Raw genomic sequence first — 12,928 nt, 5'->3', positions numbered from 1 at the left:
TCAAAAGTAAAATGCTAGATACCAGTAACAACAACGCCAGACACAGGTAACAACAACGCCAGACTCCAGTTACAACAACGCCAGACTCCAGTTACAACAACGCCAGACACCAGTTACAAAAGCGCCAGGCACCAGTTACAAAAGCGGCAGACACCAGTAACAACAACGCCAGACACCAGTTACAACAACCCCAGACAACAGTGAAAACAGAGCCAGACACCAGTTACAACAACGCCAGACACCAGTTACAACAACGCCAGACACCAGTTACAACAACGCCAGACACCAGTTACAACAACGCCAGACACCAGTTACAACAACGCCAGACACCAGTTACAAAAGCGCCAGACACCAGTTACAAAAGCGCCAGACACCAGTTACAAAAGCGCCAGACACCAATTACAACAACGCCAGACACCAGTAACAACAACGCCAGACACCAGTAACAACAACACCAGACACCAGTTACAACAACGCCAGACACCAGTTACAACAACGCCAGACACCAGTTACAACAACGCCAGACACCAGTTACAACAACGCCAGTCACCAGTTACAAAAGCGCCAGACACCAGTTACAAAAGCGCCAGACACCAGTTACAAAAGCGCCAGACACCAGTTACAACAACGCCAGACACCAGTAACAACAACGCCAGACACCAGTAACAACAACACCAGACACCAGTAACAACAACGCCAGACACCCGTAACAACAACGCCAGACACCAGTAACAACAACGCCAGACACCAGTAACAACAACGCCAGACACCAGTTACAACGCTAGATACCTCAATGATTCCAATGGGAAATATTTTTACATTTCTGGGTGGCACCACACAGAGAACAATCTGATGCCATGACACTCAGTGTTTTACCAACCATCTCTTTCCAATAAGCATAATTACAGCCCCACAGAGCTACATAAACCCTGAGTGGGCCATTACAGGGAAAAGGAATGTGACTATTGACAGGACAGGAGGACAGGTTTCTCTCTCACTCTCTCTCCAATAAAATCTAGGGGGGCCTTTAAGGCAAAAGCATGTTTTATCTCAATGAGACAAACCTATGTAAATTAAGGTTAAATCTCTCCCTCCCTCCATCTTTACTCCGATACCCCAAAAGAAAAGGAAAGGAATGAAATGAACAAATAAATTGATAGATCGAGGACCGGAGGGAAAAGGGGAGTTAGTTGCTAAGGAAAGAAGCATGCCTCACAAAGTGCTCCAAAGATTAGTCATTATCCCATGCTGGGAAAGCTGCAGGTGTCCCCTGCTGCTCTGAATCTAACACAGGACACATAGGAGCCTAGCTGCATTCACATCACATCCAGTCCATAGGAGGAATCAGAGTAGGGGAGAGGTAGAGATTAAGACAGCGGAAGAGGAGGAGAAGAGGGAGTTATGTTCTTACCCTCAGTGACAGGCTGTAGTTTGGAGGAGCGTTCTGAGTCAGGGGAGTGGAGGGGCTCTGGTTCCTTCAGACTCTCCAGTAGCAGGAAGGGGTCGTAGTCTGGACTGGTCAGGTCTGACAGGTTCATAGGGAAATACCTAGGGCTGTTGAAGTTCTGGGCCCCATACACACAGCCATGCAGCACCTGGGGAGAGAAGAGGGAGAACCAAGAAAACAATCAATGAACACTACTGCACTATTTCACATGACTGTAGTTTTCTATAGAGAGAAATCAAATGAGAGAGCGCAAAAGAATGAGAGAGAGAGAGAGACAGAGAGAGAAAGGAGAGAGAGAAAATAGAAAGAGAGAAAGAAACTTGAGAGGTGGAATCCTTATCGGAAATAAGTAATTGAATGATCTGCTGATCCCGTCACAGTGCGGTTCTGTGGAGAGAGAGAGAGAAAGGGTGGTAATGGGAAAAAAGGATCCTGTGATTGAGTGCTGACAACTGAGGGAGTGAGTGAGTCTGGGTGTGCTCAGTGCCAGCTGTAGCATGCATTAGGAAGGAGGCCCCCCAGTCCTGAACTCCATTAGGAAATGAAAGACCACTAAACACAAAATAAGTGCTACTCCATGGGTCAGGTTCCACACTCCACTGAATGCTTTGGTCAATGCTAAGCAAAGTAAAGACGGATATGTCGGCATCAAATACTGTCTTGAAGTATATCAATTCACAAAGCTACTACATAAAGCTACTATTCACAAAGCTACTACTACTACAAAAGTATGGGCAAGGGTTCTACTGGGCATACCTTGTAGATACAGCTGAGGACAGACTTGTCTGGCTTCTCCTTGTCAGGGCTGAGGGTTTGGACAGGCTGCAGCAAAGTTTTAGGAGGCAGAGCCATCACCCAGTCCAGCAGGCACAACAGCAGAGACACCACCAACTAGGGACAGGAAAGCAAAAACACAGTTTGATTTCATAAATAAAGCAGAGAACAAAATACTGTATTATGATGAGGAACATTTTCTTCATTGAGCTTCTGCAAGAAAGGCTGGTATACTGTAAATAGAAAAGCAACAGTTGTGATCATGTATTATTACCAACTCTCCATGTGACTAGGAGAGTTGTGTATGAGGAGAAGTGACATACTCTCTTGTCCAGTTCATGAGGCGAGGATTCTGTAGTGGGAAGCAGGTGAGTGATAGTCGCTATGAGGATCTGAAACAAGAGTTAATATGTCACTGTCATTCCAAAAGGATACTCTTGAAAAACTCCAAGAAGAGTTGACATAGGTCATTATTAAAATGGACATGCCAATTTACCTCAACTATTTTCTTTGGAGTGTCGAGGGGGAATTTCTGAAGGTCATCGACATAGTTTATGAGCAAGTGCAGAATGTCGGAGGCCACCAGCGCGACAGTTTTATTTGGAAACTGAAAAACAACGAGACACAAACACGCACGCAATTGAGAAAAGTGTAAGGGGCTCAGGGAGATGACCCACCACCTCCTCCTCCCTCCCTCCTCTCACTGTGACCCTGCCTCGGGAAGAGTGCAGAGTGCTTTCCAGAGCAGCAGGCCAGGGCCAAGGCACACACAAAACAATGGTCCGGATCACCAGCCATCCCATTTGATTGGATAACAATATGGAGAGGAGTTAAAGAAGGGGGGGTGGGGAGGGGGGGTCAGTTGACGAGCACCCCTATTTCAGAAGACTGAAAAATAACAATTCCTTGAGGTGGGTGTTGGATGTATTCTTCATGGGATTAGCCTTCGCCTTCTGTCTGAGCAGAATGGAGAGCACACAGAGGCCAAAATGTTGACAGTCAGGCCAGATTTAGCTGGGCTGGAGTTGTGTGTGGTGGGCCAGACCAAACCAGACGGTACTGTCTGTAAGCTTCTTCTGGCAACTCAGTGCAGAACATCTTTCTCCCACTCCAAGCAGACTGACACTGCTGTAACTGTGCCAGTCAACAACACACAGACCAGGGCTAAATGCTGGGAGATACTGCTTCTGTGCTACTGCTAACCAGGGACTGCTACAGTACAATTCCCATGGCAAGTGATGAAGGCAAGGCAACACATTTCAAAATTCTAATCACTGTGCATGGCAGATGACTCAATAACATCAGGGTTGTGGGTTCAATTCCCATAGGGATCACATATACACTACCGTTCAAAAGTTTGGGGTCACTTAGGAATGTCCTTGTTTTTGAAATATATATATATATTTTTTAAATAACATCAAATTGATCAGAAATACAGTGTAGACATTGTTAATGTTGCAAATGACTATTGTAGCTAGAAATGGCTGATTTAAAATGGAATATCTATATATTTTTTATATATGGCTAGAAACAAAGAACTTTCTTCTGAAACTTGTCAGTCTATTCTTGTTCTGAGAAATTAAGGCTAGAGGTCGACCGATTATGATTTTTCAACGCCGATACCGATTATTGGAGGACCCGAAAAGCCGATACCGATTAATCGGCCGATTTTTTAAATTTGTAATAATGACAATTACAACAATACTGAATTAACACTTATTTTAACTTAATATAAAACATCAATAAAATCAATTTAGCCTCAAATAAATAATGAAACATGTTCAATTTGGTTTAAATAATGCAAAAACAAAGTGTTGGAGAAAAAAGTAATATGTGCCATGTAAAAATGTGTGCCATGTAAAATATGTGCCATGTAAAAAAGCTAACGTTTAAGTTCCTTGCTCAGAACATGAGAACATATGAAAGTTGGTGGTTCCTTTTAACATGAGACTTCAATATTCTAAGGTAAGGGTTTTTTAGGTTGTAGTTAATATAGTATTTATAGGACTATTTCTCTCTATACCATTTGTATTTCATATACCTTAGACAATTGGATGTTCTTATAGGCACTATAGTATTGCCAGTGTAACAGTATAGCTTCCGTACCCCTCCTCGCCCCTACCTGGGCTCGAACCAGGAACACATCGGCAACAGCCACACTCGAAACATCGTTACCCATCGCTCCACAAAAGCCGCAGCCCTTGCAGCGCAAGGGGAATAACTACTCCAAATCTAAAAGCGAGTGACGTTTGAAACAGTATTAGCGCACACCCAGCTAACTAGCAAGCCATTTCACATTGGTTACACTAGCCATTAGGCTGATAGGCTTGAAGTCATAAACAGCGCTGTGCTTGCGAAGAGCTGCTGGCAAAATGCACGAATGATGAATGATTACGGGCCTGCTGCTGCTCACTCAGACTGCTCTATCAAATCAGACTTAATTATAACATAATAACACACAGAAATACGAGCCTTTGGTCATTAATACGATCGAATCCGGAAACTTTAATTTAGAAAACAAAACGTTTATTCTTTCAGTGAAATACGGAACCGTTCGGTATTTTATCTAACGGATGGCATCCCTAAGTCTAAATATTCTTGTTTTACATTGCACAACCTTCAATGTATGTCATAATTACGTACAATTCTTGCAAATTAGTTCGCAATGAGCCAAGCAGCCCAAACTGTTGCATATACCCTGACTCTGCGTGTAATGAACGCAAGAGAAATGACACCATTTCACCTGGTTAATATTGCCTGCTAAACTGGATTAGTAGTTATAATTAATGATTATGATTTATTGTTTTTTATAAGATAAGTTTAATGCTAGCTAGCAACTTACCTTGGCTTCTACTGCATTTGCGTAACAGGCATGCTACTCGTGGAGTGCAATGGTTAGAGCGTTGGACTAGTTAACTGTGCGGTTGCAAGATTGGAACCCCTGAGCTGACAAGGTGAACATCTGTCATTCTGCCCCTGGACAAGGCAGTTAACCCAAAGTTCCTAGGCAGTCATTGAAAATAAGAATGTGTTCTTAACTGACTTGCCTAGTTAAAAAAAAGTATATATATTCTTTTTTAATAATCGGAAATCGGCGCCCAAAAATACAGATTTCCGATTGTTATGAAAACTTGAAATCGGCCCAAATTAATCGGCCATTCCGATTAATCGGTCGACCTCTAATTAAGGCTATTCCATGCGAGAAATTGCCAAGAAACTGAAGATCTCGTACAAAGCGGTGTACTACTCTCTTCACAGAACAGCGCAATCCGTCTCTAACCTGAATAGAAATAGGAGTGGGAGGCCCCGGTGCACAACTGAGCAAGCGGACAAGTACATTAGTGTCTAGTTTGAGAAACAGATGCCTCACAAGTCCTCAACTGGCAGCTCCATGAAATAGTACCCGCAAAACACCAGTCTCAACGTCAACAGTGAAGAGGCGACTCTGGGATGCTGGCCTTTTTGCAAAGAAAAAGCCATATCTCAGACTGGATAATAAAAATAAAAGATTAAGATGGGCAAAAGAACACAGACACTGGACAGAGGAACTCTGCCTAGAAGGCCAGCATCCAGGAGTCACCTCTTCACTGCTGACATTGAGACTGGTGTTTTGCGGGTACTATTTAATGAAGCTGCCAATTTTTTTAATCCATCTGATATTGACTAAATTATAGCGCAGAATTTTTTTTACTGGCACAGAACATTTTGGTGGGAATTCAGGTATTCAATTTATTTTAAAATCTAATTTTTCTTAGAATGCAGTCATACATACATTTTGTAATATTATCAGGTATTTTGTAAAAACAATATGTTAAAATAAAGAAATTATATGTGCACTTATCTATACATACTAATCAGACATAATATCACCATTAATCTGAGTGTTAATTTTCAGAAGTTGCTTTCATTTCAGCATATCTAATTTGTAAACATTTCAACTGTATTAAATTAGAACTTTTTTCTATTACCCCCAAAATGAACACCCATCAAAATAAAGTTATCTTTCTTCTCTTTCTTGTGATGCAAGTGTCAAGGTGATGCGTTATATCCCAGACGAAGATTTAGCGCCATTATAGATGCCCAATTCAGCCATTACCGGAGTGTGTTTGACAGGTCATTACAAAAATGGTTGCAACGTTAACAGGAAATAACCACAGGCACAATTAAGATCATGAAAGAGTCACAGGAGTAAAATGAACACAATCAATCCAGTACGCTTTAAGTGACTCGTGGATTTTGCAGTTCAAACATAGGAAGTAGATGGCTGAAAATGACAGCTCCTCATGTGAGGCATGCAGGGCATGGGCACTGTTAGCAATATATTCAATTTAGCAGAAGTGGCATATTACTATATCATATATAGCTAGTTACCTTTAGAGTGACACAGATGACATTGAGGGCTTCTTTGATCTGAGGATGCTGGGTGCCGTGGACCAACTCCTCACACAGCCAGATACCCAGACTGCACAGGGCAACACACCTGACAGGGCCAAACACAACATAACACAACTCCTCTTAATTTTCCATTGGGCTGTTTTTTATTTAACGGACACAAAATTAACACATTAGCCCATTATAAATAGCTTTAATATTTTGAGTCACAGTTGGTAACCAATAAACACAAATACACATACATAAATGCATAATCAACTAACAATACCGATGGCAGTGTGATATTGAATGAGGCTAACAGGGACAATACACAGGGAAGACTACAGCATAACCAGCTTATATTAGTCACCAGAGCCCATACAGTGACACCCTCCTCCCCATTCCCTCGCCTCATTTTTCTTACAATAATCTGCTACTTGGCAGATGTCTTCCTCCAGACAGACAAAGACTGTGTCCTTTATGGTACAATATTCTCTATACAGGGCGCTGGTCAGAAGTAGTGCACTATGTCGGGAATAGGGTACCATTTGGTTGTTTGGTTTGTGTGGATGGGTGGTTGTGGTTTGTTGGTGGGAGTGGTTGGTTGGTGGGGTGGGTGGTTTATTGGTGGGGATGGTTGGTCTTTATACCTGGCTGGGGCTGAAGGCTCATCTATGGCTGAACTCAGGATGTGTTTGATGATGTGTTCCTGAAACGAAGGACAGGGTCTATCAATAAATGATCAATCAATCAATCAATAATTAACTGATTGAGAGATTAATGAACCCATCAGCCTGTTTTATTCTCCATTGAACAACAGGTGTGCTGCTAAATCACACACGCACAAAACAGACTCCCTACTGGCTGAATCAACCGGTGTTTTGTCATTCACAGCCAGATGGAACACTCTCATGCATGAAATTAGCTCTTTAACCAGCAATCAACAACATGCGGCACAATAACAACAAGATCCTGTGAATGGGCTATTGTGACATAGCTGACGACCCACTAGAGAGTTAGATAACCTAGCACTACTGCTCCCTCAGTACCACAAGGGGAAGAAATTAAAAGGTAATTGGGTTTAATGTGGGTTTGATACAACATCAAACAATAGGTGGCTTGGGTGGTCTAATGGTTATGAGTGGTCTAATGGTTTTTAGTGGTCTAATAGTTACTAGTGGTCTAATGGTTTTTAGTGGTCTAATGGTTACCAGTGGTCAAGTGGTCTAATGGTTACCAGTGGTCTAATGGTTACCAGTGGTCTAATGGTTACCAGTGGTCTAATGGTTACCAGTGGTCTAATGGTTACTAGTGGTCTAATGGTTACTAGTGGTCTAATGGTTACCAGTGGTCTAGTGGTCTAATGGTTACCAGTGGTCTAATGGTTACCAGTGGACTAATGGTCTAATGGTTACCAGTGGTCTAATGGTTTTTAGTGGTCTAATGGTTATTAGTGGTCTAGTGGTTAATAGTGCTCTAATGGTTACTAGTGGTCTAATGGTTACCAGTGGTCTAATGGTTACCAGTAGTCAAGTGGTCTAATAGTTACCAGTGGTCAAGTGGTCTAATGGTTACCAGCTGTCTAATGGTTACCAGTAGTCAAGTGGCCTAATGGTTACCAGAAGTCAAGTGGTCTAATGGTTACCAGTGGTCTAATGGTTACCAGTAGTCAAGTGGTCTAATGGTTACCAGTGGTCTAATGGTTACCAGTGGTCTAATGGTTATTAGTGGTCTAATGGTTACCAGTGGTCAAGTGGTCTAATGGTTACCAGTGGTCTAATGGTTACCAGTGGTCTAATGGTTATTAGTGGTCTAATGGTTATTAGTGGTCTGATGGTTACCAGTGGCCAAGTGGTCTAATGGTTACCAGTGGTCTAATGGTTATTAGTGGTCTAATGGTTACCAGTGGTCTAATGGTTATTAGTGGTCTAATGGTTACCAGTGGTCAAGTGGTTATTAGTGGTCTAATGGTTACCAGTGGTCAAGTGGTCTAATGGTTACCAGTGGTTAAGTGGTTATTAGTGGTCTAATGGTTACCAGTGGTCAAGTGGTTATTAGTGGTCTAATGGTTACCAAGTGGTCAAGTGGTCTAATGGTTACCAGTTGTTTAAATGTTTTTTAGTGGTCAAATGGTTATTAGTGGTCTAATGGTTATTAGTGGTCTAATGGTTATTAGTGGTCTAATGGTTACTAGTGGTCTAATGGTTACTAGTGGTCTAATGGTTACTAGTGGTCTAATGGTTACTAGTGGTCAAATGGTTACTAGTGGTCTAATGGTTACTAGTGGTCTAATGGTTACCAGTGGTCTAATGGTTACGAGTGATCAAGTGGTCTAATGGTTTTAAGTGGCCTAATGGTTACTAGTGGTCTAATGGTTACCAGTGGTCTAGTGGTCGAATGGTTACCAGTGGTCTAATGGTTACCAGTGGTCTAATGGTCTAATGGTTACCAGTGGTCTAATGGTTTTTAGTGGTCTAATGGTTATTAGTGGTCTAATGGTTACAAGTGGTCTAATGGTTATTAGTGGTATAATGGTTATCAGTGGTCAAGTGGTCTAATGGTTACCAGTGGTCTAATGGTTTTTAGTGGTCTAATGGTTACTAATGGTCTAGTGGTTAATAGTGCTCTAATGGTTACTAGTGGTCTAATGGTTTTTAGTGGTCTAATGGTTACTAGTGGTCTAATGGTTACTAGTGGTCTAATGGTTACCAGTGGTCTAGTGGTCTAATGGTTACCAGTGGTCTAATGGTTACCAGTGGTCTAATGGTCTAATGGTTACCAGTGGTCTAATGTTTTTTAGTGGTCAAATGGTTATTAGTGGTCTAATGGTTATTAGTGGTCTAATGGTTATTAGTGGTCTAATGGTTACTAGTGGTCAAGTGGTTATTAGTGGTCTAATGGTTACCAAGTGGTCAAGTGGTCTAATGGTTACCAGTGGTCTAAATGTTTTTTAGTGGTCAAATGGTTATTAGTGGTCTAATGGTTATTAGTGGTCTAATGGTTATTAGTGGTCTAATGGTTACTAGTGGTCAAATGGTTACTAGTGGTCTAATGGTTACGAGTGATCAAGTGGTCTAATGGTTTTAAGTGGCCTAATGGTTACTAGCGGTCTAATGGTTACCAGTTGTCTAGTGGTCTAATGGTTACCAGTGGTCTAATGGTTACCAGTGGTCTAATGGTTTAATGGTTACCAGTGGTCTAATGGTTTTTAGTGGTCTAATGGTTATTAGTGGTCTAATGGTTACAAGTGGTCTAATGGTTATTAGTGGTATAATGGTTACCAGTGGTCAAGTGGTCTAATGGTTACCAGTGGTCTAATGGTTTTTAGTGGTCTAATGGTTACTAATGGTCTAGTGGTTAATAGTGCTCTAATGGTTACTAGTGGTCTAATGGTTTTTAGTGGTCTAATGGTTACTAGTGGTCTAATGGTTACTAGTGGTCTAATGGTTACCAGTGGTCTAGTGGTCTAATGGTTGCCAGTGGTCTAATGGTTACCAGTGGTCTAATGGTCTAATGGTTACCAGTGGTCTAATGGTTTTTAGTGGTCTAATGGTTATTAGTGGTCTAATGGTTACAAGTGGTCTAATGGTTATTAGTGGTATAATGGTTACCAGTGGTCAAGTGGTCTAATGGTTACCAGTGGTCTAATGGTTTTTAGTGGTCTAATGGTTACTAATGGTCTAGTGGTTAATAGTGGTCTAATGGTTACTAGTGGTCTAATGGTTACTAGTGGTCTAATGGTTACTAGTGGTCTAATGGTTACTAGTGGTCTAATGGTTACTAGTGTTCTAATGGTTACTAGTGGTCTAATGGTTTTTAGTGGTCTAATGGTTACTAATAGTTACTAGTGTTCTAATGGTTACTAGTGGTCTAATGGTTACTAGTGTTCTAATGGTTACTAGTGGTCTAATGGTTTTTAGTGGTCTAATGGTTACTAATAGTTACTAGTGGTCTAATGGTTACTAGTGGTCTAATGGTTACCAGTGGTCTAATGGTTACTAGTGGTCTAATGGTTACCAGTGGTCTAATGGTTACTAGTGGTCTAATGGTTACTAGTGATCAAGTGTTCTAATTGTTACTAGTGGTCTAATGGTTACTAGTGGTCTAATGGTTACTAGTGGTCTAATGGTTACTAGTGGTCTAATGGTTACCAGTGGTCTAATGGTTACTAGTGATCAAGAGTTATAATGGTTACTAGTGGTCTAATGGTCTCGTGGTTACTAATGGTCTCGTGGTTACTAATAGTTACCAGTGTTCTAATGGTTACTAGTGGTCTAGTGGTTACCAGTTGTCACTAATGGTCTAGTGGTTACTAATGGTTACAAGTGTTTACTAGTAGTCACTAACGGTCTAGTGGTTACTAGTGGTTATTAGTAGTCACTAATGGTCTAGTGGTTACTAGTGGTCACTAATGGTCTAGTGGTTACTAATGGTCTCGTGGTTACTAATGGTCTAGTGGTTACTAGTGGTTACTAGTAGTCACTAATGGTCTTGTGGTTACTAATGGTCTAGTGGTTACTAGTGGTTACTAGTGGTCACTCATGGTCTAGTGGTTACTAATGGTCTCGTTGTTACTAATGGTCTCGAGGTTACTAGTGGTCACTAATGGTCACTAGTGGTTACTAATGGTCTAGTGGTTACTAATGGTCTAGTGGTTACTAATGGTCACTAGTGGTCACTCATGGTCTAGTGGTTACTAATGGTCTCGTTGTTACTAATGGTCTCGAGGTTACTAGTGGTCACTAATGGTCACTAGTGGTTACTAATGGTCTAGTGGTTACTAATGGTCTAGTGGTTACTAATGGTCACTAGTGGTCTAGTGGTTACTAATGGTTACTAGTGGTCTAATGGTCACTAGTGGTTACTAATGGTCTAGTGGTTACTAATGGTCTAGTGGTTACTAATGGTCTAGTGGTTACTAATGGTCACTAGTGGTCTAGTGGTTACTAATGGTTACTAGTGGTCTAATGGTTACTAGTGGTCTAATGGTTACTAGTGGTCTAATGGTTACTAGTGTTCTAATGGTTACTAGTGGTCTAATGATTTCTAGTGGTCTAATGGTTACTAATAGTTACTAGTGTTCTAATGGTTACTAGTGATCAAGAGTTCTAATGGTTACTAGTGGTCTAATGGTTACTAGTGGTCTAATGGTTACTAGTGGTCTATTGGTTACCAGTGGTCTAATGGTTACTAGTGGTCTAATGGTTACCAGTGGTCTAATGGTTACTATTGGTCTAATGGTTACTAGTGATCAAGTGTTCTAATTGTTACTAGTGGTCTAATGGTTACTAGTGGTATAATGGTTACTAGTGGTCTAATGGTTACCAGTGGTCTAATGGTTACTAGTGATCAAGAGTTGGTTACTAGTAGTCACTAATGGTCTAGTGGTTACTAGTGGTCACTAATGGTCTAGTGGTTACTAATGGTCTCGTGGTTACTAATGGTCTAGTGGTTACTAGTAGTCACTAATGGTCTAGTGGTTACTAGTGGTTACTAGTGGTCACTAATGGTCACTAGTGGTTACTAATGGTCTAGTGGTTACTAATGGTCTAGTGGTCACTAGTGGTTACTAATGGTCTAGTGGTTACTAATGGTCACTAGTGGTCACTAATGGTTTTTAGTGGTCTAATGGTTACTAGTAATGGTTACTAGTGGTCTAGTGGTGTAATGGTTACTAGAGGTCTAATGGTTACTAGTGGTCTAATGGTTACTTATGGTCTAGTGGTTACTAGTGGACTAATGGTTACTAGTGGACTAATGGTTACTAATAGTTACTAGTGTCCTAATGGTTACCAGTGGTCTAATGGTTACTAGTGATCAAGAGGTCTAATGGTTACTAATGGTCTAGTGGTCTAATGGTTACTAGTGGTCTAATAGTTACTAGTGGTCTAGTGGTATAATGGTTTTTAGTGGCCTAATGGTTACTAATGGTCTCGTGGTTACTTATAGTTACTAGTAGTCACTAATGGTCTAGTGGTTACTAATGGTTACTAGTAGTCACTAATGGTCTAGTGGTTGCTAGTGGTTACTAGTGGTCACTAATGGTCTAGTGGTTACTAATGGTCTCGTGGTTACTAATGGTCTAGTGGTTACTAGTAGTCACTAATGGTCCAGTGGTAACTAATGGTCTAGTGGTTACTAATGGTCTAGTGGTCACTAGTGGTCTCGTGGTTAATAGTGGTCTCGTGGTTAATAGTGGTCTCGTGGTTAATAGTGGTCTCGTGGTTAATAGTGGTCTCGTGGTTAATAGTGGTCTCGTGGTTAATAGTGGTCTCCTGGTTAATAGTGGTCTCGTGGTTAATAGTGGTCTGGTGGTTAATAGTGGTCTCGTGGTTG

At 41.2% G+C, this 12,928-nt stretch overlaps 1 protein-coding gene across 1 annotated transcript in view; it reads right to left on the bottom strand.

Annotated features, from left to right (window-relative positions):
- Positions 1-12,928, bottom strand: part of LOC139384097 (ral GTPase-activating protein subunit alpha-1-like) — a 127,775-nt gene that overhangs the window by 65,163 nt on the left and 49,684 nt on the right. The window contains exons 29-34 of the mRNA XM_071128743.1: positions 7,243-7,301; positions 6,593-6,701; positions 2,718-2,828; positions 2,545-2,613; positions 2,204-2,338; positions 1,412-1,595 (exon numbers count right to left, since the gene is read on the bottom strand). Coding sequence (XP_070984844.1) covers positions 1,412-1,595; positions 2,204-2,338; positions 2,545-2,613; positions 2,718-2,828; positions 6,593-6,701; positions 7,243-7,301 — 667 coding nt within the window. The remainder of the gene's footprint in view (positions 1-1,411; positions 1,596-2,203; positions 2,339-2,544; positions 2,614-2,717; positions 2,829-6,592; positions 6,702-7,242; positions 7,302-12,928) is intronic.

Source organism: Oncorhynchus clarkii, chromosome 25, assembly GCF_045791955.1.
Source record: "Oncorhynchus clarkii lewisi isolate Uvic-CL-2024 chromosome 25, UVic_Ocla_1.0, whole genome shotgun sequence".
Classification (NCBI taxonomy): domain Eukaryota; kingdom Metazoa; phylum Chordata; class Actinopteri; order Salmoniformes; family Salmonidae; genus Oncorhynchus; species Oncorhynchus clarkii.
This window is presented reverse-complemented; position numbering and strand designations above follow the sequence as displayed.